The 23,005-nt window shown below is 41.1% G+C and overlaps 1 protein-coding gene and 1 long non-coding RNA gene across 2 annotated transcripts in view; one reads left to right on the top strand and one right to left on the bottom strand.

Moving 5' to 3' along the window:
• Nucleotides 1-1,958: 1,958 nt before the first annotated feature.
• Nucleotides 1,959-8,179, bottom strand: LOC137096513 (uncharacterized). The gene is made up of 3 exons (XR_010909516.1): nt 8,118-8,179; nt 5,431-5,530; nt 1,959-4,571 (listed from the first exon to the last, which is right to left on the bottom strand). It is a non-coding gene; the product is annotated as an uncharacterized lncRNA (long non-coding RNA).
• An 83-nt stretch (nt 8,180-8,262) lies between these two features.
• Nucleotides 8,263-23,005, top strand: part of ATP1B3 (ATPase Na+/K+ transporting subunit beta 3) — a 45,747-nt gene continuing 31,004 nt past the window's right edge. The window contains exon 1 of the mRNA XM_060767795.2: nt 8,263-8,508. Coding sequence (XP_060623778.2) covers nt 8,400-8,508 — 109 coding nt within the window. The 5' untranslated portion in view covers nt 8,263-8,399. The remainder of the gene's footprint in view (nt 8,509-23,005) is intronic.

The following is a 23,005-nucleotide window of genomic DNA, read 5'->3' on the forward strand; positions in this document are numbered from 1 at the left end:
CCAACAATTGACCAAAGAAACCAGAGTCATCATTAGAGGTAATTTATTATGAAAGTTTTATACCATTCCTTATCCATTTTATGGGTTCCACTTAGAAGAAATAAATAATTGAAAACAGATATCAAGCAATGAAAATAATAACACAAGTGACTCCATTAGCACTGTAATAAATAATACATTCTGACTCAAGAACCAAATTCTTATGATCTCTTCTGTCTGATTATTATAATAGTTCTCCTTGTTCCCTGTGCGCAAGTAATTGAACAGGTAAAATCAGAGTTCTGACTCCATTTCTGTCACTTCTTATTTTTGCTTCATATATATATATATATATATAATTTTTACTTCTTATTTTTATTTCGGCTGTCCTTAACTACTTGAAGAGTTTAATCTGCCATCCACTACCCAGACAGTGGCTTTTTACATTCCTCCCTGACGATGTCCCTGGCCATAAGTTTAAGCTGCTATTTTAAACACTTCTGCAACCACAGCTCCTTTCATGCGGTCCCTTTAATTTTTTTTCAGAAAATCCAAAACCTATGTCTGATACTTTTTTTGCACTGCAGCAGATATGGATGCGTGGCCATTTGGATGCCTGTTTGTCCTTCTGTCCTTCTTTCTCCTTTCCCATCTGTATGTTCCTTGTTCGTGAAAAGGCATCATCTGGTAGCCACATTGATGCCCCTACAGCATGCACACGTCAGCTAAAATGTTCAGCAGATGCACGTCTCCATTCATTGAACAGCATCTGGGCAGTTGAGCTGCAATAAGCTGACTTGGAAACACTCAAGCATTTTCGCTTCCAAATGGTAGTGGTTATTCAATTAATTACACATTATTATTAGTTACAGCTTACTATAAAATATATTTCATGGGTGCACCTTGACAATGTTTAGTTAACAATTAAAAGAGCCAGTCTTTCACATGCATATGTACCATTAAATGACTAAACCTGATAGAGAACATCTTATGCCACCGGCTTCTTCAGTACGGTGATCTTCCTTCGGACTTGACTTAAGAGCTACCTTGCACCAATTACATCTCTGTTAGAGATGCTTGCATGCTTTGCAGGGGCTATTAATAGGCCACCATGACTCACAAGCATTCATCTAGGATGCCACTTGAGCATTTGAAAACACAGCATAGTAAATGCAACATTTTTACACAAGCTAAATTTGTACAATGTATGTTTCAAAATTGTATGGGAATCTTGTAAAACACCATTCAGTTTTGTTTACAACCTATATTCAATTATGTGCTGGTCACTGACCAAAATAAAATATTCATTCATACATAAAAAAATATTTAGGAAACCAAGCAAAACATTTTTAAAACATTTTTAAATCATCACTTTGTAAACATATCCCTATTAAACTATCCAGAGCATTTGACATAACTATTTATTCTAACAGCCACCCCTATGTGATACAGGCCTTCCAATGACTGGACAGCAAAGATTCAGAACTGAAAATACAAATATTTTGTAAGAGAATACTGGTCACATTTGACACTGCCAAGTTTTCTCTCTCTCAGTTGTATAGCCTTCTTACCATTGTCTTGATGCCAGAACAAAACCTTGCCCAAGTGTGTAGGGAGGATTTATGAGAATTTATACAATGATTCCATTTTGTTGTGCCCTGCTCATCTGATTCAGTGGCTGCCAGCCAGGCCTTTGCCGTCATTTTTGCTTTCCGCAGTGACACAGATATTTTCATCTTTGCTTTTCCTTGAAAGTGGAAAGTCATTCATTATTATGCATAGCCTGTGGATGCATGCATCTGGTAACTGTCATGTTTTTTGTACATTTTCATAATTTTTCTGTCATTATAGTAATTACTGCTCAGGGATGAAGAACTTTTCTGAGGCTGGGGGAAAATTTTATTCCATGGGATGCTCTAGGAGCCACAGAGACTGTTAAATGCCAAATAGTGATGGTGGTGGTGTGTGGGGTGTGTGTGTGTGTGTGGGGGGGGGGGGTTTACACAGATGCGAACAAAAATCTACTTTTGGCTTGGAAAAATTGACATTTTGTATATACGGGTAGTCCCCAAGTTATGAACAAGATAGGTTCTGTAGGTTTGTTCTTAAATTGAATTTGTTTGAAGTCGGAACAGGTACATTTTGTAAATGTAACTCCAACTAAATATATAGATATAGTAGCTTTGAATAATATAGAGAAGGCTTAACTCCCTGTGGGCTTTGTTTTGCTCTCTGTGTTCAGAATATTTCACCTAACCTACTGTCCCTGTGATCAATGGATTTTGAAAAATTTGATTTGTTGAGGAAACATGGATAAAGCTTTAGTGAAGACATCTTTTCCCCATGATAACTTTTTGAGGAGCAAATTTCCCTTCTGAGGGGTAGGTTTTGCTCACTTCCTGTTGTCTCACCCCCGTTCTTAACTATAAGTCATTTGTAAGTTGGATGTTTGTAACTCAGGGACTGCCTGTATAGTCTCTGAAGCCAATCTGAAATGTGAATTGAACAGAGGGGCTGTTTCTTTTAAGAGAAGAATCACACTTTAGACAGCTATTTTCAGTCCGGAACCTGTTCTGTGCAGAATTCACTCAAGGCTATTAGTCTCCTCCCAGTAGACTCAAATCAAGCTTCCCGAGAACCACCACTCCTCTTAACATTCCCCAGCAACAGCAGCTAAACCAGGAAATCCCAATTGGATGGCTCCCCATGAGGGTCTTCCTCCAGGGGCAAAACAAGAATGGTCAACTTGGAAGTCTTTGAACAGACTCAGAAGTGGAGTGGGCAGATCAAAAGACAACCTAGCAAAATGGCAGTACCTTGAAGAATCCTCCACCTTGTGTGACTGTGGAACAGAACAAACATCTCCGCATCTGTATGCTTGCCCACAATACCCTGCCTCATGCACAGAGGAAGAACTGTTTAAAGCTACAGGCAATGCGGTTGCTGTTGCCTGTTTTTGTTCTAAAATTATTTAGTCACTTGAGCTCCCTCTATTTTATCAGTTTTATACTTATTTATGCAATGCTTTTGACATGAAATAAAAAAAGTTTTGTTTAGTACTATTTGTTTTGTAGTTTTGTTTGGTTGTAGTTTTCTTTAAGTAACTGAATGTTTACATTTATTTGATTATTGTACTTCTATATTGATAAAGGTAAATTTTTTTAAAAGAAATAAATTTTCAACCCATTAAATAAAAGTTTTCAAGCATTATTTCCATCTCTAATGTACAAATGAATTATATGCAATTTCCCTTGTACTTGTGAATCACAACCTCCGGCTACAGATGAAGTTGTAAAACCATAGGATTAAAGGGTGTTAGGATAATAGCAGTTGGGAAGTGACATTTGGAGTTTGATTATTTAGGAGCCTCCCATGCCAGCTTGATTACAACTGTTAGCTTGCGTATGCTGAATTCACACAGATCCCACAACCGAACACTTCTAAAGCTGTAATTTCACCCATAATAGTAAATCTCTTGCCATTCTTCTCACCACTGTTTAACTTCAGGTAGACAGATTCAATATTTGAGAAACCTCTAGAAGGGGAGGGCAAATCTCTGCTGTAATACCTGTAACTTTTTGATCCTCTGATTCAGACTCAGCTCTTTAATTGTGTAGAAGGGGCCAATGCCAACTTTCTCTCCTTGAGCAACAACATCCCTATGTGATGCGTTCCAGAATAAGAGGTGTGTTTGTGCAATTTTGCCCATCCTTTTTGGCAAAGAAGAAGGGGAATTTTGCAGGAAGAGATGTTTAGCAGTTGCTGGGTGATGTAGAGCTCTCTTTTTATTTGTGGCTCCTGCTTTAAAGTTTGGCATTAGATGTTCACTTCAGCAGAATAGAGTAGTTTACTAGATCTGCAGCTTTCTGGCCTACTCTTCTCATATGACAGGCCATTTGCAGTCCTGTTAAAAACATAATGCCTCCAAATTATTGTTCTTTAATATGCTATTCACATTGGTGGAAAAAGTAAAAGCTTGGTAGAGTTTGATTTTATTATGTTGAATCACAGCTCTTAGCAACCTTACCCAGTTTAGCCAATGGTATGGACTACTGGGAGGTGCAGTTCAATATCTGAACTGCGGGTCACAACATCCATCACCACTGGATTACGCAGACCAACTAAAAAAAATCTTGGTGTACTAATTTTAGGCCTGTTTTTGGGATTGTTTGGGGCACTGATTCAGAAAATTGCATTGGACAGACCGCACCAGTTCTAGTTTCATAGATATGATTATCATGATTTTTTATGGGTGAGCAGATGAAGGCTGCTATATGGCATATGTTCTGTATCTCAAAAGCTAGTGCCATTTTTGGGATCAGTAGGTAAAATATACCCAGAAACAGGGCTAACATTTGAGGCACCAAAATGAGTGTTGACCAGTGTTAACAATGGTGCCATTGGCATGACTCTTCCAAGATGCTCAATGATAGTGGAGCACAAGCTCTTGTTGGTGTCACAACGACTTAATTGTTGTGTGTTGTGATGTTGTCAAGAGGAAAATATTCCTGGGACAGAGAAGGCTCCTCCTCAGCATCCTTCTACACAGTAAGAAAAGAGTTGGGTGGCATTCTGGGGTCTCTGCCCTGAGCCTGCAAATGAACAGAAAGAGGATCTTGTTTCTGGAATTGCTCCAGGTTCCCACCAACTTAATCCAGCTTTGCTTTGCTAGCTAGATCTCTTGGGATTTGCAGTCCAGGTGAGCTCAGTATTCTCTGCAGCTGCACTTTCTGTTTTGCGTCACAATTAATCAACACCTGCCTCACAAACAGTGTTCTAGCTTGTTGCACCAAAAGAAGAGAGGAGTTTATCTGTTGACTGTATCTGCGTGCGCTGCGGCAGTTTAAAGCCCAGGGCTCTCGCCTTTATTATTAAGAAATTGGCAACCTGTGGAAGCATATTCTGAACTTGATCAAGGAAACTCCTGTCTGAAGTAATTTGAGGGCAGTCGCTGAGCAGCTTTACAATAACAGTGGGCTCCCAATATCCAGGGCCTCTGTGGGCTCTTCCCTAAACAACAAACCCCAGAATTCTGCAGAAAGCAGAAACCAGATTTTAAGTGGATTTTTCTTCTAGTGTGATGAGGAATCTTTTAGGTCCTCTAGTGCAGCTCTATGGCCAGCTTCTAGGGGAAGTGGACCATAGGGTCATGTTGGAAGACCTAGACATTCCTAGAGAAGTTAAAAATGCAATTTATTTGTGGTTTTCCACTTTGTTGTGCCCCTAACTCCTGATTGCATGCCAAAACATCCTGAACTTGGAATATGGAGGTGGGGTGAGAAGGGCGGAATATAAGAACTGTAAATAATAAAATGTATTAAGCTGAACAAATATCCCACTTATACAGAAAATACAAAATAATAGAATTCAATGTATAATTGTATAAACTTGATATACTGTTCAATTTCATAGTAATCACAAACAATATTTTATGAGTTTTTGTACAGTTACTCTGAAATGGTATCAACGCCATGTCTTCTTATGTTGAATTGCATATGAATCAGCCATCCATGACCGGTTTCGGCCTTACTCCAGACCTTCTTCTGGTGGACTAAAATTATTATATACATCACTCGCTATTAGAACCAATTTATTTACTGTTAGATTGTATATAATATGACATACCCTTTTGTCTAAGATATTGTAAAAAGAGAGAAGAATATATGCTTATACATTTGTTGGACAAATTTATAAATAAAATCTTTTTTTTTTAAAAGAACCAAACACACAGCAGAGTATCTTATGAGTATTCTCCAGTTTTGTAAAATACATTCATATTTTGACAAAACATTCATTTTTAGTATATGTCACTTTCAAATATTTACGGTCTGAGAGTGCCTAGAGCAAACTTTTGTTGTAATTAGATGTCCTCTCAGGCCATTATATGCTAATCAAGGGGATCAGTTGAAACATTCACACCTAGCTCCAGCAGACAAGAGTCCTTTGTCTCACCCTGGTCATTCCACAGATATATAAACCCCTTTTTCCTAGTTCCAACAGACCTCACTACCTCTGAGGATGCTTGCCATAGATGCAGGCGAAACGTCAGGAGAGAATGCCTCCAGACCATGGCCATATAGCCCGAAAAAACCTACAACAATCTACTGTGAAATTGAATAGTATATCAAGTTTATACAATTATATGTTGAATTCTATTATTTTCTATTTTCTGTATAAGTGGGATATTTGTTGAGCTTACTAACTCAGGAACCCATAGTGATATCGTTTTCTGTGTACAAATCTTGTTGTGTATCAAATAACAACAACAAGAACAACACTATGTACCAAATTTGAAAAAAAAAATCTGTTCCTGTTTTGAGGGTGTTGTTCCTGTTTGATTGTTTGGTTCTTACTTTGAAAGTAGTTGTTCTACTATGTTGAAGTGGTTGTTGAGACTCCATGAAATTTCCTGTATTTTTTTATTGTGGTATATTATTTTAATTTTATTTTAATTCAAATTATTATTTTGCTGTATTCATTTCATTTGTTTATTGTATTCAGGCTTAGCCCAGTGTTTCTCAACTGTTGCCAGGGGGTGCCAGAGGGGTCACCAAAGACCATCAGAAAACACAGTATTTTCTGTTGGTCACGGGGGTTCTGTGTGGGAAGTTTGGCCCAATTCTATCATTGGTGGGGTTCAGAATGCTTTCTGATTGTAGGTGAACTATAAATCCCAGCAAACTACAACTCCCAAATGTCAAGGCCTATTTTCCCCAAACTCCACCAGTATTCACATTTAGCATACTGAGTATTTGTGCTAGGTTTGGTCCAGATATAGTGCTCTCTGTAGGTGAACTACAACTCCCAAATTCAAGCTCATTGCCCACCAAACTCTTCCAGTGTTTTCTGTTGGTCGTGGGCATTCTGTGTGCCAAGTTTGGTTCAATTCCATCATTGGTGGAGTTCAGAATTATTATTATTATTATTATTATTATTATCTTTATTTGTACCCCGCTAGCATCTCCCGGAGGACTCGATGCGGCTTACAAAGTCCAAGGCCTCGGTACACAACATAACAATACAACACCTAAAGCAAATTAAAAACAATTAAAGCAATATTAAACAAGCAATAAACAATACACCAAGACACAATAAAACTGGGCCAGGCCAGAGTAATGGGTACAGAATTAAAAGTGCTGATGTGACAGGTAATATGTAAGGATTATAGGGTAAGTGCAGTGTGCAGTGTTCAGCAATCTTAATTCTACTAAAGTGCTTTTGGGACTTATTATGGAGTTTTCCTATTCTGGGAAGGCACATCGGAACAGCCAGGGCTTCAAGTTCTTTCTAAAGACTGCCAATGTAGGGTTCTGTCTAAGATCTTTGGGGAGGGTGTTCCAGAGTCGGGGGGCCACCACAGAAAAGGCCCTGTCTCGTGTCCCCACCAGGCGCGCCTGCGATGCAGGCAGAATCATGAGCAGGGCCTCTTCAGATGAGCGCAGTGAGCGCGTGGGTTCATAAACGGAGATGTGGTCACGCAGGTAGGCTGGTCCCAAACCGTTTAGGGCTTTGTAGGTAAGCACCTGCACCTTAAATTAGGCTCGGAAGATAAACCGCAGCCAGTGGAGCTCCTTAAACAGGAGAATACTCTTTGATTGTAGGTGAACCATAAATCCCAACAACTACAACTCCCAAATTATGTTTCATAACAGGAGCAAAAATACAGTTATAAAGTAGCAAAATAATGTTATTGTTGGGGGGGGGGGGTCACCACAACATGAGGAACTGTATTAAGTGGTCGTGGCATTAGGAACGTTGAGAACCACTGTGTTAGATGGTGGCGGAGTATAAATAAAGTTTAATAAATAATAATAATAATTCATATAGAATGATGTATTAATCTTGGTGACTATTGCAAGGGATGTCTTCCCAGCAACATTTCATGCCTTATATGGTGAAGAGGAAGGGAAAGTCCTGCCAAAGGTGGGAGGGAGGCAGACAAGGAGCGTTTGTTTGTTTGGTATTGCCCTATTGTTTGGGATTACCATATCTAGCATATCCTTTTGGGAGACCCCAAAATGAGAAGAAAAAGGAGGAGAGAAAAAGAAGGCGGGTTGTGTGTTTTTTTTAAATTTTCCTCCTGCTGTCACTCAAGACGCCGCTTGCTGTTTGCCTAGACTGCCGTTCCCTCGACTTACAAGTAGGTGGCGCTGCCGGGCGGGAATTCCCGCGCGCTGATAGGCTCCCTGGAGCATTGACGTCAGCAGCCAGCCCAGAGGCTTTCGTGCGTGCCGATTGGCCCGGCCCCTTTCCCCTCGGCGCGCGCCTCCTGAGGGAAAGACAGACAGAGAGAGAGAGAGAGGGAGAGAGTTACTTAGCGGTTCTGAGGAGAAGGAGAAGACGAGTCTGCCGCCGCCGCCGCCGCCTTTGCGTTGCTTCGCCCGCGTTTCCTCTCTCTTTTTTGTCCCTCTCCGCCCGCCATGGCTAAGGAAGAGAAGAAGCCCTTCAGCCAGACCATGACCGAGTGGCGGCACTTCATCTACAACCCCAACAGCGGAGAGTTCCTGGGCAGGACGGCCAAGAGCTGGGGTGAGGAGGGAAGGAAGGGAGGAGAGGGAGGGAAGGAAGGAGGGAGCGAGGCCTGGAAGGCCACTCACACGTGCGGCGCCTTCGGGGCTAAAAATAGACCCGACATGACAGCGCAGGGAAGGAGGGAGGCGGCCTCAGCATCCCTTCAGACCGGCCTCGCCCTCCGAGTGAGGCCTGCGCCTCCTCCTCCTCCTCCTCCTCCTCCTCAGGCGCGTGTCCCCAACTGACACCCCCTTACTGACCCCCGCCATTCAAGGCTCCTCCTCTTCTCCCTCCGCTTGCGTCAGAGTGGGCCCCCTCCCCACCTCCACAGCAGGCTTTTGGGCCTAAGAGAGGGGAGGAGGAGGAGGACCCATTGCCTTTTCCTTAAGGGGGGAGGGGAGGAATCCTGAAGAAGGAAAAGGCGATGAGGAAACCCCCCCCCCCCTTGATATTCTTGTACAGGTTGTGCGTCCCATACTTGGAGTTTCAAATATCAAGGCAGGAAATCTGTGTGGGGAAGAATCCTGAAGAAGAAAAAGGCAATAGGGTCTCTTCCCCCTCCCCCCCCCCCTTTGATATTTTTGTACAGGTTGTGCATCCCTTACTTGGAGTTTCAAAACTGGGCCAGCCATATGACCCAGAATATCAAGGCAGAAAATCTGGGTGGGGAAGGAATCCTGAAGAAGGAAAAGGCAATGGGCTCTTCTCCCCCCCCCCCTTTGATATTCTTGTACAGGTTGTGCATCCCTTACTTTGAGTTCCAAAACAGGGCCTTCCACACAGCCATATGACACAGAATATCAAGGCAGAAAATCTCACATTATCTGCCTTGAATTATCTGAGGGCCCTTCCACACAGCCCTATATCCCAGAATATCAAGGCAGGAAATCTGGGTGGGGAAGAATCCTGAAGAAGGAAAAGGCAATGGAGTCTTCCCCCCTCTCCCTCCCTCCCTGATATTCTTGTACAGGTTGTGCATCCTTTGAGTTTCAAAACGGGGCCTTCCACACAGCCATATGACCCAGAATATCAAGGCAGGAAATCTGGGTGGGGAAGAATCCTGAAGAAGGAAAAGGCAATGGGGTCTCTCCCCCCCCCCCCCTTGATATTCTTGTACAGGTTGTGCATCCCTTACTTGGAGTTTCAAAACTGGGCCAGCCATATGACCCAGAATATCAACGCAGAAAATCTGGGTGGGGAAGGAATCCTGAAGAAGGAAAAGGCAATGGGTTCTTCTCCCCCCCCCCCCCCTTTGATATTCTTGTACAGGTTGTGCATCCCTTACTTTGAGTTCCAAAACAGGGCCTTCCACACAGCCATATGACACAGAATATCAAGGCAGGAAATCTCACATTATCTGCCTTGAATTATCTGAGGGCCCTTCCACACAGCCCTATATCCCAGAATATCAAGGCAGGAAATCTGGGTGGGGAAGAATCCTGAAGAAGGAAAAGGCAATGGAGTCTTCCCCCCTCTCCCTCCCTCCCTCCCTCCCTGATATTCTTGTACAGGTTGTGCATCCTTTGAGTTTCAAAACGGGGCCTTCCACACAGCCATATGACCCAGAATATCAAGGCAGGAAATCTGGGTGGGGAAGAATCCTGAAGAAGGAAAAGGCAATGGGGTCTCTCCCCCCCCCCCCCCTTGATATTCTTGTACAGGTTGTGCATCCCTTACTTGGAGTTTCAAAACTGGGCCAGCCATATGACCCAGAATATCAAGGCAGAAAATCTGGGTGGGGAAGGAATCCTGAAGAAGGAAAAGGCAATGGGTTCTTCTCCCCCCCCCCCCCCTTTGATATTCTTGTACAGGTTGTGCATCCCTTACTTTGAGTTCCAAAACAGGGCCTTCCACACAGCCATATGACACAGAATATCAAGGCAGAAAATCTCACATTATCTGCCTTGAATTATCTGAGGGCCCTTCCACACAGCCCTATATCCCAGAATATCAAGGCAGGAAATCTGGGTGGGGAAGAATCCTGAAGAAGGAAAAGGCAATGGGGTCTTCCCCCCTCTCCCTCCCTCCCTGATATTCTTGTACAGGTTGTGCATCCTTTGAGTTTCAAAACAGGGCCTTCCACACAGCCATATGACCCAGAATATCAAGGCAGGAAATCTGGGTGGGGAAGAATCCTGAAGAAGGAAAAGGCAATGGAGTCTTCCCCCCTCTCCCTCCCTCCCTGATATTCTTGTACAGGTTGTGCATCCTTTGAGTTTCAAAACAGGGCCTTCCTCACAGCCATATGACCCAGAATATCAAGGCAGGAAATCTCACATTATCTGCTTTGAATTATCTGAGGGCCCTTCCACACAGCCCTATATCCCAGAATATAAAGGCAGGAAACCTTGGTGGGGAAGAATCCTGAAGAAGGAAAAGGCAATGGGGTCTTCCCCCCCCCCCCCCTCCCTGATATTCTTGTACAGGTTGTGCATCCTTTGAGTTTCAAAACAGGGCCTTCTACACAGCCATATGATCCAGAATATCAAGGCAGGAAATCTGGGTGGGGAAGAATCCTGAAGAAGGAAAAGGCAAAAGGCTTCCCCCCTCTCCCTCCCTCCCTGATATTCTTGTACAGGTTGTGCATCCCTTACTTGGAGTTTCAAAACAGGGCCTTCCACACAGCCATATGACCCAGAATATCAAGGCAGAAAATCTCACATTATCTGCATTGAATTATCTGAGGGCCCTTCCACACAGCCCTATATCCCAGAATATCAAGGCAGAAAATCTGGGTGGAGAAGAATCCTGAAGAAGGAAAAGGCAATGGGGTCTTTCTCTCTCTCCCCCCCCCCCTTCCTCCCTGATATTCTTGTACAGGTTGTGCATCCCTTACTTGGAGTTTCAAAACAGGGCCTTCCACACAGCCATATGACACAGAATATCAAGTCAGGAAATCTGGGTGGGGAAGAATCCTGAAGAAGGAAAAGGCAATGGGGTCTTCCCCCCTTTCCCTCTCTCCCTGATATTCTTGTACAGGTTGTGCATCCCTTACTTGGAGTTTCAAAACAGGGCCTTCCACACAGCCATATGACACAGAATATCAAGGCAGAAAATCTCACATTATCTGCCTTGAATTATCTGAGGGCCCTTCCACACAGCCCTATATCCCAGAATATCAAGGCAGGAAATCTGGGTGGGGAAGAATCCTGAAGAAGGAAAAGGCAATGGGGTCTTCCCCCCTCTCCCTCCCTCCCTGATATTCTTGTACAGGTTGTGCATCCTTTGAGTTTCAAAACAGGGCCTTCCACACAGCCATATGACCCAGAATATCAAGGCAGGAAATCTGGGTGGGGAAGAATCCTGAAGAAGGAAAAGGCAATGGAGTCTTCCCCCCTCTCCCTCCCTCCCTGATATTCTTGTACAGGTTGTGCATCCTTTGAGTTTCAAAACAGGGCCTTCCTCACAGCCATATGACCCAGAATATCAAGGCAGGAAATCTCACATTATCTGCTTTGAATTATCTGAGGGCCCTTCCACACAGCCCTATATCCCAGAATATAAAGGCAGGAAACCTTGGTGGGGAAGAATCCTGAAGAAGGAAAAGGCAATGGGGTCTTCCCCCCCCCCCTCCCTGATATTCTTGTACAGGTTGTGCATCCTTTGAGTTTCAAAACAGGGCCTTCTACACAGCCATATGATCCAGAATATCAAGGCAGGAAATCTGGGTGGGGAAGAATCCTGAAGAAGGAAAAGGCAAAAGGCTTCCCCCCTCTCCCTCCCTCCCTGATATTCTTGTACAGGTTGTGCATCCCTTACTTGGAGTTTCAAAACAGGGCCTTCCACACAGCCATATGACCCAGAATATCAAGGCAGAAAATCTCACATTATCTGCATTGAATTATCTGAGGGCCCTTCCACACAGCCCTATATCCCAGAATATCAAGGCAGAAAATCTGGGTGGAGAAGAATCCTGAAGAAGGAAAAGGCAATGGGGTCTTTCTCTCTCTCCCCCCCCCCCCCCCCCCTTCCTCCCTGATATTCTTGTACAGGTTGTGCATCCCTTACTTGGAGTTTCAAAACAGGGCCTTCCACACAGCCATATGACACAGAATATCAAGTCAGGAAATCTGGGTGGGGAAGAATCCTGAAGAAGGAAAAGGCAATGGGGTCTTCCCCCCTTTCCCTCTCTCCCTGATATTCTTGTACAGGTTGTGCATCCCTTACTTGGAGTTTCAAAACAGGGCCTTCCACACAGCCATATGACACAGAATATCAAGGCAGAAAATCTGGGTGGGGAAGAATCCTGGAGAAGGAAAAGGCAATGGGGTCTCTCTCCCCCCCCCCCTTTGATATTCTTGTACAGGTTGTGCATCCTTTACTTGGAGTTTCAAAACAGGGCCTTCCACACAGCCACACTCAGATAATGTGAGGTTTTCTGCCTTGATATGCTGGGTCATATGGCTATGTGGAAGGACCCTGGGTTATCTGAGGGCCCTTCTACACAGCCTTATAACCCAGAATATCATGGGAGAAAATCCCATACCTACTTTGAATGGGTTGTCTGAGTCCACACTCAGATAATGTGGGATATCCTACCTTGATATTCTGGTATATAGGGCTGTGTAGATAACCCAGGGCCCGTCCACATAGCCTTATATCCCAGAATATCAAGGGAGAAAATCCCATACCTACTTTGAATGGGTTGTCTGAGTCCACACTCAGATAATGTGGGATATCCTACCTTGATATTCTGGTATATAGGGCTGTGTGGAAGGGCCCTCAGACCACCCAGGGTCCCTCCACATAGCCATATAACCCAGAATATCAAGGCATAAAATCCCACGATATCTGCTTTGAATTATTGGAGGGCCCTTCCACACAGCCCTATATCCCAGAATATCAAGGCAGAAAATCCCACAATATATGCTTTGAATTATCTGAGGGTCCTTCCACACAGCCTTATATCTCAGAATATCAAGGCAGAAAATCCCACAATATCTGCTTTGAATTATCTGAGGGCCCTTCCACACAGCCCTATATCCCAGAATATCAAGAAAGAAAATCCCACGTTATCTGAGTGTGGAACGGCCCTCAGATAACCCAGTTCAAAGCAGATATTGTGGAATTTTTTGCCTTGATATTCTGGGATATCGGGCAGTGTAGAAGGGCCCTCAGATAACCCTAACCCTTCCACACATATCCCAGAATACCAAGGCAGAAAATCCCACAATATCTACTTTGAACTGGGGCCCCTTCTACACAGCCCTATATCCCAGAATATCAAGGCAGAAAATACGACATTATCTGCTTTGAACTGGGTTGCCTGAGTCCACTCTCAGATAATGTAGGATGTTCTGCCTTGATATTCTGGGATATAGGGCTGTGTAGAAGGGTCCTCAGATAACCCAGGGCTCTTCCACGCAGCCTTATATCCCAGAACATCAAGGCAGAAAATCGCATATCTGCTTTGAACTGGGTTATCTGCGTCCACACTCAGATAATGTGGGAGGGGCCTCGGACAATTCAGGGTCCTTCCACATAGCCATATAACCCAGAATATCAAGGCAGAAAATTACACAATATCTGCTTTGAATTAAGTTATCTGAGGGCCCTTCCACAGAGCCCTATATCCAAGAATATCTGCTTTGAACTGAGGCCCCTTCCACACAGCTGAATAAAATCCTACATTTTCTGCCTTGAACTGTAATATACGGCAGTGTAGACTTAGGGACCTTCCACCCAGCCCTATATCCCAAAATATCAAGGCAGAAAATCCCACGCTGTCTGAGTATGGACTCAGATAACCCAGTTCAAAGCAGATATTGTGGGATTTTCTGCCTTGATATTCTGGCTGTGTGGAAGGAAGGACCCTGAGTTGTCTGAGGGCCCTTCCATACAGCCATATAACCCAGAATATCAAGGCAGAAAATCCCACAATATCTGTTTTGAACTGAGTTATGTATATATATTCCAGTTCAAAGCAGAAAATGTGGGATTTTATTCAGCTTTGTGGAAGGAGCCTGAGTCCACACTCAGATATTGTGAGTTATATCTGCTTTGAACTGTATTATCTGAGTCCATGTTGCCATATAATCCAGTTCAATTAAATTTTATACAGTTGTGTGGAAGGGACCATAGGCCCTTCTACCCTGCCATATAAAATTCAGATTATCTGATTTGAACTGGATTATCTGTCAGTGTAGATTCATGTCGTCCAGTTCAAAGCAGATAATGTGGATTATCTCCTTTGATTATCTGGTTTATATAGCTGTACGGAAGGGTTCATAAATGGTTTTTGTGTTGCAACTGGGCGGTGGGATGAAATCCAGGAGAAAAAAGACAATGCGGTGTCATGTTTTCTTCTTGTACATGCTGATCATCCTTTATTTGTAGCTTAAAATGGAGGGAGGCTGAGATAGTGGCACTTTTGCCTTTTCTGATGGTTTAATTGACATCGCAATGGGGAGAAATCCGGGGGGGGGGGGCAACAGGGTATGTTTTTCCCCCCTCCTTTTTTGGTACTAGTTGAGCATTCCTTATCTGAAATACTCCAAAATCCAAAATTGTTCACATGCTTTAATATGCACAAGCTTTATTTCCTTCACAAAATTATTATTTAAAAATATTTTTCATAAAATTATCTTTAACTATGTGTGTAAGAGGTAAATATGAAATATAAATGGATTTTGTGTTTAGACTTGGGTCCGAAATACAGTTATTATGAAATCCAGAACACCTCTGGTCCCAAGTATTTCGGATAAGAGATATTCAACCCTGTTATCCAGTATAAATTAACTTGTTTGAAAGACAGCATCTTCAGGATTGTGTCTATAGGGTATACATGAAACATAAATGAATTTTGTGTTTACGCTACAATCCCGAATACACCTACTCTGAATTCCAAAAAGTTCTGGTCTCAGACATTCCAAAATAGCCGTACTCGACCTATATCCAGTGTAGATTAACTTCCATGGATGTTTGAAATGTTGTTCCTTTATTATTATCATTCAGACATTGTTTTCCTTCCGCTATGTTTTGTTCACTTAGTAATAGTTTGAATCTACCAATCACGTGTCCCTGTAAAAGGATGTATTGCTTCATTGGGCTTTCCCTCTCTTACCCAATTTGACTTTATTAAGGCTGAAATTTCCCTAAGGTTTTCCGTCACATTTCTTTTAAGAAACGTGCACTTGAGATGCAATATGCACCACAGAGATTGTGTGTTTCTCTGTTATCTTAAGTGCAAGGCGTCCTGGTTTTGTTAGTATATATCTCCCTTGAGCACATGCTCTCAAATTGTTAGGAAGAACCGAAAGCAGAATATATACACACAGTATATATCAGAAGGATTTCTGTGGTGTGACTTTTCTTTCATTCACATGGAATAAAGCTCCTCTTAGTTACTCTTCAAGTTGAAAATTGGAAAGGAAATTTCCACTCTACTCCATGTATAGTCACTAAGGTCTCTTTCAAATGTGGGAGTGGAACAAAGATGAAGTGGCTGCAAAGGAGCACATAATACGTTCATATGGATAAGGACACCCACTAATTTTGAGAAATTCTTTAGAATTCCAATTTTTTACAAAAGTGGGCATTTATAGTGTCCTGTGTCGTCCCCCCTCCCCCCCCCCCCCCCCCAATCCCATTTCAGGCTTTGGGCTTTGTTGCCAGTATCTCTGCTCTGGCTGAAATTGTAGTTTCCCTACAGATCTAGTTTTCTGAATAATGTATTATTTGATCTGGAAATATAGAAATATTGTGTTGTTTCATTTGGTTAAAAACAAGTTTTCTGTTTGTAAGCATGATTTCTTATCCAAAGTATTGCTCAATTTTGTTTAGTAGATCTCTGGTGATAACAGATTTCTAAGACATTAGTGGCAAGATTGGCTGTTGACTGCTCAAGAAATTGATAGGTTTAATAGACATTTTGTGTCTAAACATGAATGAGTTCATGTGATTTGATTTGCATTCTACATAGCTTATGTACAAAGGGATCTTGTAACACATTAGGGACTAAGACAATTTGGTAGTATAAGCTTTTTAGACTAAGTATACTTCTCCAGGTGCATGAAATGAAGAGCCAAAGAAAAATATGGTGAAAGATAAAAAGTCCAGTTTTAAGTATGGCTGATGGGGGACAAAGGCAGAAGGGAAGATGAGTGAATAAAGGTATGGTGGAAGTAACTGAGAGTCAGGAGGGAACTTGAACTACTAGAACTTGGAGTACAGGGTTCAAATCCCCATTTGTCCATGGAAGCCCATTGGGTGATCTTGGACAAGCCTCTCAACCTCAGAGAAAAGCAAGGGCAATCCTTTTCTGAACAAATCTTACCAAGAAAACCCCATGATAGACTTGCCTTTAACTTGTCAGACCTGATACGATCTGAACCAGAAAGGGGATATGCCAAACTGGCTCAAGAGGGCCCTCATGAGGCTGGAGTGTTAACTGGAGTTACAGTATGTTTTGTGTGCCAGAAATCTCTTGTCTCTGTTCCACCTGCTGTCGATGGACTGGAGTTTGTGAAAACTCTGCTGTTTCTCTTTCTGGTCTCTCTTTTTGTAGAGTTTTTGTTTTGTTTTGTTCTGTTCTGTTCAAGGACAGCTGTTCTGAGGTCAGAAATGGAATGCCCATGAAAACAGAAGTGTTCTGCAACTGGCTTTTGTATGTTCCAATTCCTATTGTCTCGTTTATATCCACTTATTTTTTGATGCAAAGATTGGCTTGTTTCCTCAATGTACAACACTGAAAGGATTGATGACAGAGGATGACATATATCCCATTAGACTCGAGGATGGAGAAGTGAAAGTACATTTACAACTAAACATATTAAAATAAATTAGTCCATTTCAAGCAGAGGGATTATGCCACTCTGTAGGATAACGTCTGTTGTGGGATCAAGAAAAATGTGTTTGTCTTTGTTTGTTTGTTTCCTGTCTTTTTGCTAGCACTGGGACCCAAGGAACCTAACAAACATTTAGTCAGATTCCAGATGCCCCAAACAGCAGTAGGGAAAAGAAAGCGTACATTTCAGCAAAACAGCAAATGTCAGGAAAGACCAATTTGAAGAATGATTTTATTGTAACTCCAATTACAATATTACAAAATACTGTGTTTTGGAATTATATCCATATGTGTTAAAGAAACTTATGTACTGGATAATTCAGTGAAGTATTTGTGTTCTGGGGCATTACGTACATGACAGAAAATTTGGTGCAGAAATAGCAATAATGGGAAGGGGACAGATTCCTAAACCATAAGAAAGATGACCAGTTCAACATGTTTCAGCAAATTTCTTATTCAAAACTAATGATATGCACATGTGAAATGAAACAACTGGATCAGATAAGCCTTGCATAAGTAAACAAAAACCTTTTGAACTCTCTAGACAACACTTGAAAACTTCATTCAAAATGCACTCAGGGAAAACTTTTGCTTTCACCAGTTTCCAGTGTTCACATGATTCCTATGTTTGTGTCCAAACATAGAGCTAAGCTTCTTTAATATGTAGGTGGTGAGGCAAACTTATCTACTTTCTCCTTTTTTCAGTTTGTTGTTCATTCATGTTTAGTAAGGAATTCTGGAGGCAGCTGCTGGTTTTTTTTTTAAATAGAAAGAAACATTGCCACAGCAGGATCCATTTGAGTAGAATGCTATTTCCCCTGCTCAAGCTTTATTGCATTAGTTACCGCAGACATGCTGCTGCAACCTCACACCTGTGTTTCTCTAGCTCTTCTTTACCATCTTCCCAGGTGCTAAAACATTTACAGCCAGATAGAGGATGAGAAAGAAAAGGGAGCTAGGTAGACATTAAGACTTTGTAAAAACAAGCTTCTTTCTCAGAGCCCTTGTTAGCAGAGGTATGCCTGTATTCTAATTGTAATTCATGAACACTCTTTTTAAAGTGCTATTATGTTACAATGTATGATAATTTCACTGTTTAGAATCAGTTGTTGGGGCTATGACACATTCATGTGCTTAATTGAGGTTGTCGGAGACCTGCAGATCATCACTAGCATTGAGATCCATATTCTAGTTCTCTTCAACTCAATCTATTAAGTTGCAAGGGTTGATTTTGTTCTTTTGTTTGATGTCTGCTAACAGTTCTGCAGCGTGGTGAATTTTAAAATTATAAATAATTTCACCATCTAATAGCATCGTCTTCTATCTATTCAGCCCATAGTGTCCATTTGTGGGAATTTGTTATGTCTAAAGAGGATGCTCCTCTAATGATAATACAGATGTTCTTTCACTAGAGGAAGAATAATGCATAGCTCCTGCCTCACTTAATTGCCCAAGACAGGGAGTGTAAAGAGATTGAAGGAAATTGAGAAGTCTCCTAAAGTGGATGAGAGAAAAGAAATTGTTTTTTCTCCTCTGAAGTGAATTATATGGCAGTGTAGGCTCATATAATCCAGTTCAAAGCTGATAATGTGGATTATCTGCCTTGATGTTCTGGATTATATGGCAGTGTAGAAGTACTTTCTCGCTTTTCTGAAAACTGTGTACCTTATTTAATTTTTTAAAAATATATTTGTGTTACTGCTTGGTGTTTTTATTTTTGTTATAACGCTTCATTGGAGAAAACATGTGGGCTACATGAACAACCCTATTAGGGAGAGAACTAAATACTTCATAGCTATCTTCCAGGAAATTTTATGCATGTAGAAGAAAGATTCACTTAACACTGTGTTTATACGATTGTAGCCTTAAATTGTTGGTTCTCTAGTGCTTTTAGTTCTAGAGGACTAGTGCTTCTTAAAGTATCTCATACAAGGGACTAGCAGCTTTTCACCAATATGCCAAGAACTGGCACTGTATTTGTGCCTGTTGCCTATAGTTGCCTCTTGTTTTCCTGAAAGCTCTTCAGGTTCTTAGAACTGATTACTCAGAGACTGCTACTCATTCATTGACCCCACTTTGCGTACAATTGCTGTGTGTGATTAAAATTTCTCTACTATACAGTAAATCTGTCCATCTTTGAGCTAGATTGTGAGAGAGAAAAACAACTTTCCTACAGTTTTATCTTCCATAATTTTGTGAATACTGCACAATGCCTGTGTAATAAAACTTACCTGGGAAGGCTCTGTGTAAATGTTAACAGATTTTATTAATCTAGGGAGAGGGGGAGGGGGAATTCTAACTTTTAAAATTAAACTATTTGTTTCTCTTCTTCTTAAAGAGTGGGGAAATTGGGATGCAAGAGCTCCTAACTATCTACCTATTCTGAAACACTGATTGCACCAGTAGAAGGAAACCTCCAGTCAATGGAAACCTTATCACGTGACTTTCAATGACTGGATACATACAAACCAGAACAACACCTCAAAATTACTGCCAAAATTGCTAGCTTTTGTGCAGCAGCAATAGCTTTTGGTATAAGATGCTGTCACGGTCTTAGAAGGTTTTAATATTTATTTCAGTATTTACCACTGTCATCTTAGCGTATAAATGTTTAATAAGGTTTTACTGGATTTTAACTTTGCTTTTGACAGCATTTCTTAATACCTAAATGTATATGTTCCCATTCCGACATTTGTTCATTTTTTGGTGCTGGTCATCGACCGTAATAAATGAATATATAAAAACCAGATCACACTCCTTCCTGTATCAAACAAAATAATCCTCCTTGGTTTATTACATGGCATATTAGTGGCTCCTCCCAGTCCGTAGGATGTACACCTACATCACTGCCTTCGTTTTTTGGAGGAGGAGGACAAACCTTGTGGAACTCTTCAGCTTCCAAGCGCAATTAAAACATTACATCGTTCTTGTGACTACTAACATTGCACAGTCACAGTTTCTGTCTCATCCAGCTTCCTACGGGTATGATCACACAACAAAAGCCACACCTCCTAATTTCCTGGAAAGGAAAAGGATGGGTGAAGACTATTTCCAATCTATTTCTAAAAAGCTACTTGCTGCATACTCTTTGCATGTAAGTCCCTACTGGTTACAGATGAAAGGGGCAATTCACCATGTGATCATAGCCATAGGAACTCAAATGCAAAGGGTGTCAGACATGACTTATTTTTCTTTGAGTGCAGCCTGGCCTGCAGAGTTTCCAGGGGAAGCCCAGTCCTTTTGAGGCCAAGGGAGTCTATGTCATTTCCAGTCAGTGATTGGCCGTAGCAGGGATTCCCTTCCCATAAATTTTGATATCCCAGTTGAAACTATGAGTTGTATGAAAAACTGTGTGTATTCATCTGGCTATTATGCTTCCCGAAAGAGCTTTGTTTGTCTCTTTCCTCTGCAGCACATGGCAGAATGTATGGTAGTAGTTCTTCCCCATATTCCTCACCCCTGGAGAATTTTAAGGACTGCCTTCTACACAAGAGTCTCTCTGTATTTAAGGTTTTTCTCAGAGATGAGATGGATATTAGTGATAATAGTTTTCCAGACCTTTTAAAAATCTTGATTTTATTTTTGTCTTGTGATTGTATTCCCATATACCATTCCAATTTAAGTATGTTTTTGTTGTTTGTAGATCTGTTGACGCTGTGCTTTAATATTCCCCAAGTTACTTTAGGCACAAATTTACATGGAAAAGTAGAATATAAAATTTACCTCTTCTAAAGTTTGTACTATTGGCAAATAGCTTTGGGACATACTTGTTTGTCCAGTTAGGTGTAATGGAATTTTTATGAAAATTTACCTTTATGTTGAGTATCCTGAACTTTGTTTGAATGAATTATAATAGTTGCAAATTCTGATTTTGTGATAAGAATAAGAACTACATCATGCTCATGAATGGATGGAAGATGATGTACCAGATAGTGAATTAAGCCATTGGTATATTCTGGATTTGCAGTGTAGTGTTGTCTTTGAATGCTAGAAAGCATGGAAAATGTTTTTTGAATTTATTGCAAAATTTAATTAAACAGGTTCTGAAATGGAGCCATCTTGAAATTGTAGTTAATGGGCCATTAGCTTTGATGAAAATTTGGATGAAAAGTTTTAGTCTTTGGTTGTATTACCACACTAATTCCTTTAGCATTAAATCTTCTATAGCCCAGGTTATTGTGTGATACAGTGATTTGTGTGTTGGAGTGGAGTTGGAGTCAATCTTTCCAAGCAAATCCTATGAGAGAGTCACTATAACTTAGAAATTTGACTTGAAACCACATATGAACAACAAAGGTACATTTGTAGACAATGGAGTAGGCACCAAAGATGATCACCACCATTAAGGATCAAGCTTCTTTCAAACTCAATGAATTCATGTTATTCCTTCATCATGCTAGTAAAGTATTGGTGGAATATTTGAAAAATGTGATAGCGTGGTACATTGAAAAGCTATCCGTATGTTCAGAATTAATATGCTGTAATAAATAGTGAAAATACGATTCCGTGTCATTAGTTGTTAGAGCAGTGGTTCTCAACCAGGGGTCCCCAGATGTTTTTGGCCTACAACTCCCAGAAATCCCAGCCAATTTACCAGCTGTTAGGATTTCTGGGAGTTGAAGGCCAAAAACATCTGGGGACCCCAGGTTGAGAACCATTGTGTTAGAGTAAGCAAAAGAGCTCAGAACTGCAATTTGTGTAGGAGTTTTTGTGAATGGATTCAACATGCTTGCTTCTAGATTTGGCAGAAAGAGCTTATCTAATTGCAGCTCGTTTTCAGGATGCTAGTTGTTAAGACATCTCTTTTTTCTTGAGATTGTGCAATGCCAAAGTCCATGGCAGGTCTGTAATTTGATGCTAAAAGCTTGAGACATGGATAAGAATTCCATTTATATGTTAACACATGTTGGTAATGATAACTATAGAGCTTGATCCACAGTAGTGTGTTTGTGAATGTAGTACACTATTGCAGACATGCCATACTGAGGGGGCATTGCTATGCATCTTTGTGAAAGAACTAGAGGAACATTGTGATCTTGAGAGCTTTAAAACTCAAAGCTCTAAGTTAGTTCACTTTTGGAGACTTTTTTTTAAAAGCAACCTTCCTTTTAGTTCAAATACTTCCAAGACAGGAAACAACAAATTAAAAGAGTATTTATACTCTCAGCAGTGATGTGCAATGGAAAATCTTCTAAAATAGAAAATTTTCCATTGCTGTCCTTTCCTCTCTAGAATTTCCCAGTTTTACAAATGCATTCTTACCGTTAATCGGTAATATAAATCTGCCTGGATTTTAAAACTAGAAGACAGGTATTTAGGCAAAAACTTTGTCAGATGTTCTAAAATCAGCATGTTAGCAGTGTTCAGTGTTGTTTCCTGAAAACTAAAGAAAATGGGTGCTATAAAGTATGAAAAGGCTTGCAAGCATTACAACAATTTTAGTAACTTGAAAGCAAACCTTTTTTTTAAATTAGGTAAGATTTGTTCAGTTGTTATCCTTATCAAGTATTTTCAGTACCAAAGTTTATGCAGCACATAAAATTATGGTATTGTATTTTCATTTTTCATTTTAGCTAAACAGAAATTAACCATACAGAAAAATAAATGTGCCTGCAGAAGTATGAAAGATCAATCATTTGTTGCTAAGCCCCCTCAAGTCATTTTTTACTTACCACGACCTTATTACAGGGTTTTCTTGTTCAGGGGGGGGGGGGGGGGGGTTGGTTGCCT

Source organism: Anolis sagrei, chromosome 3, assembly GCF_037176765.1.
Source record: "Anolis sagrei isolate rAnoSag1 chromosome 3, rAnoSag1.mat, whole genome shotgun sequence".
NCBI classification, from domain to species: Eukaryota; Metazoa; Chordata; class Lepidosauria; order Squamata; family Dactyloidae; genus Anolis; species Anolis sagrei.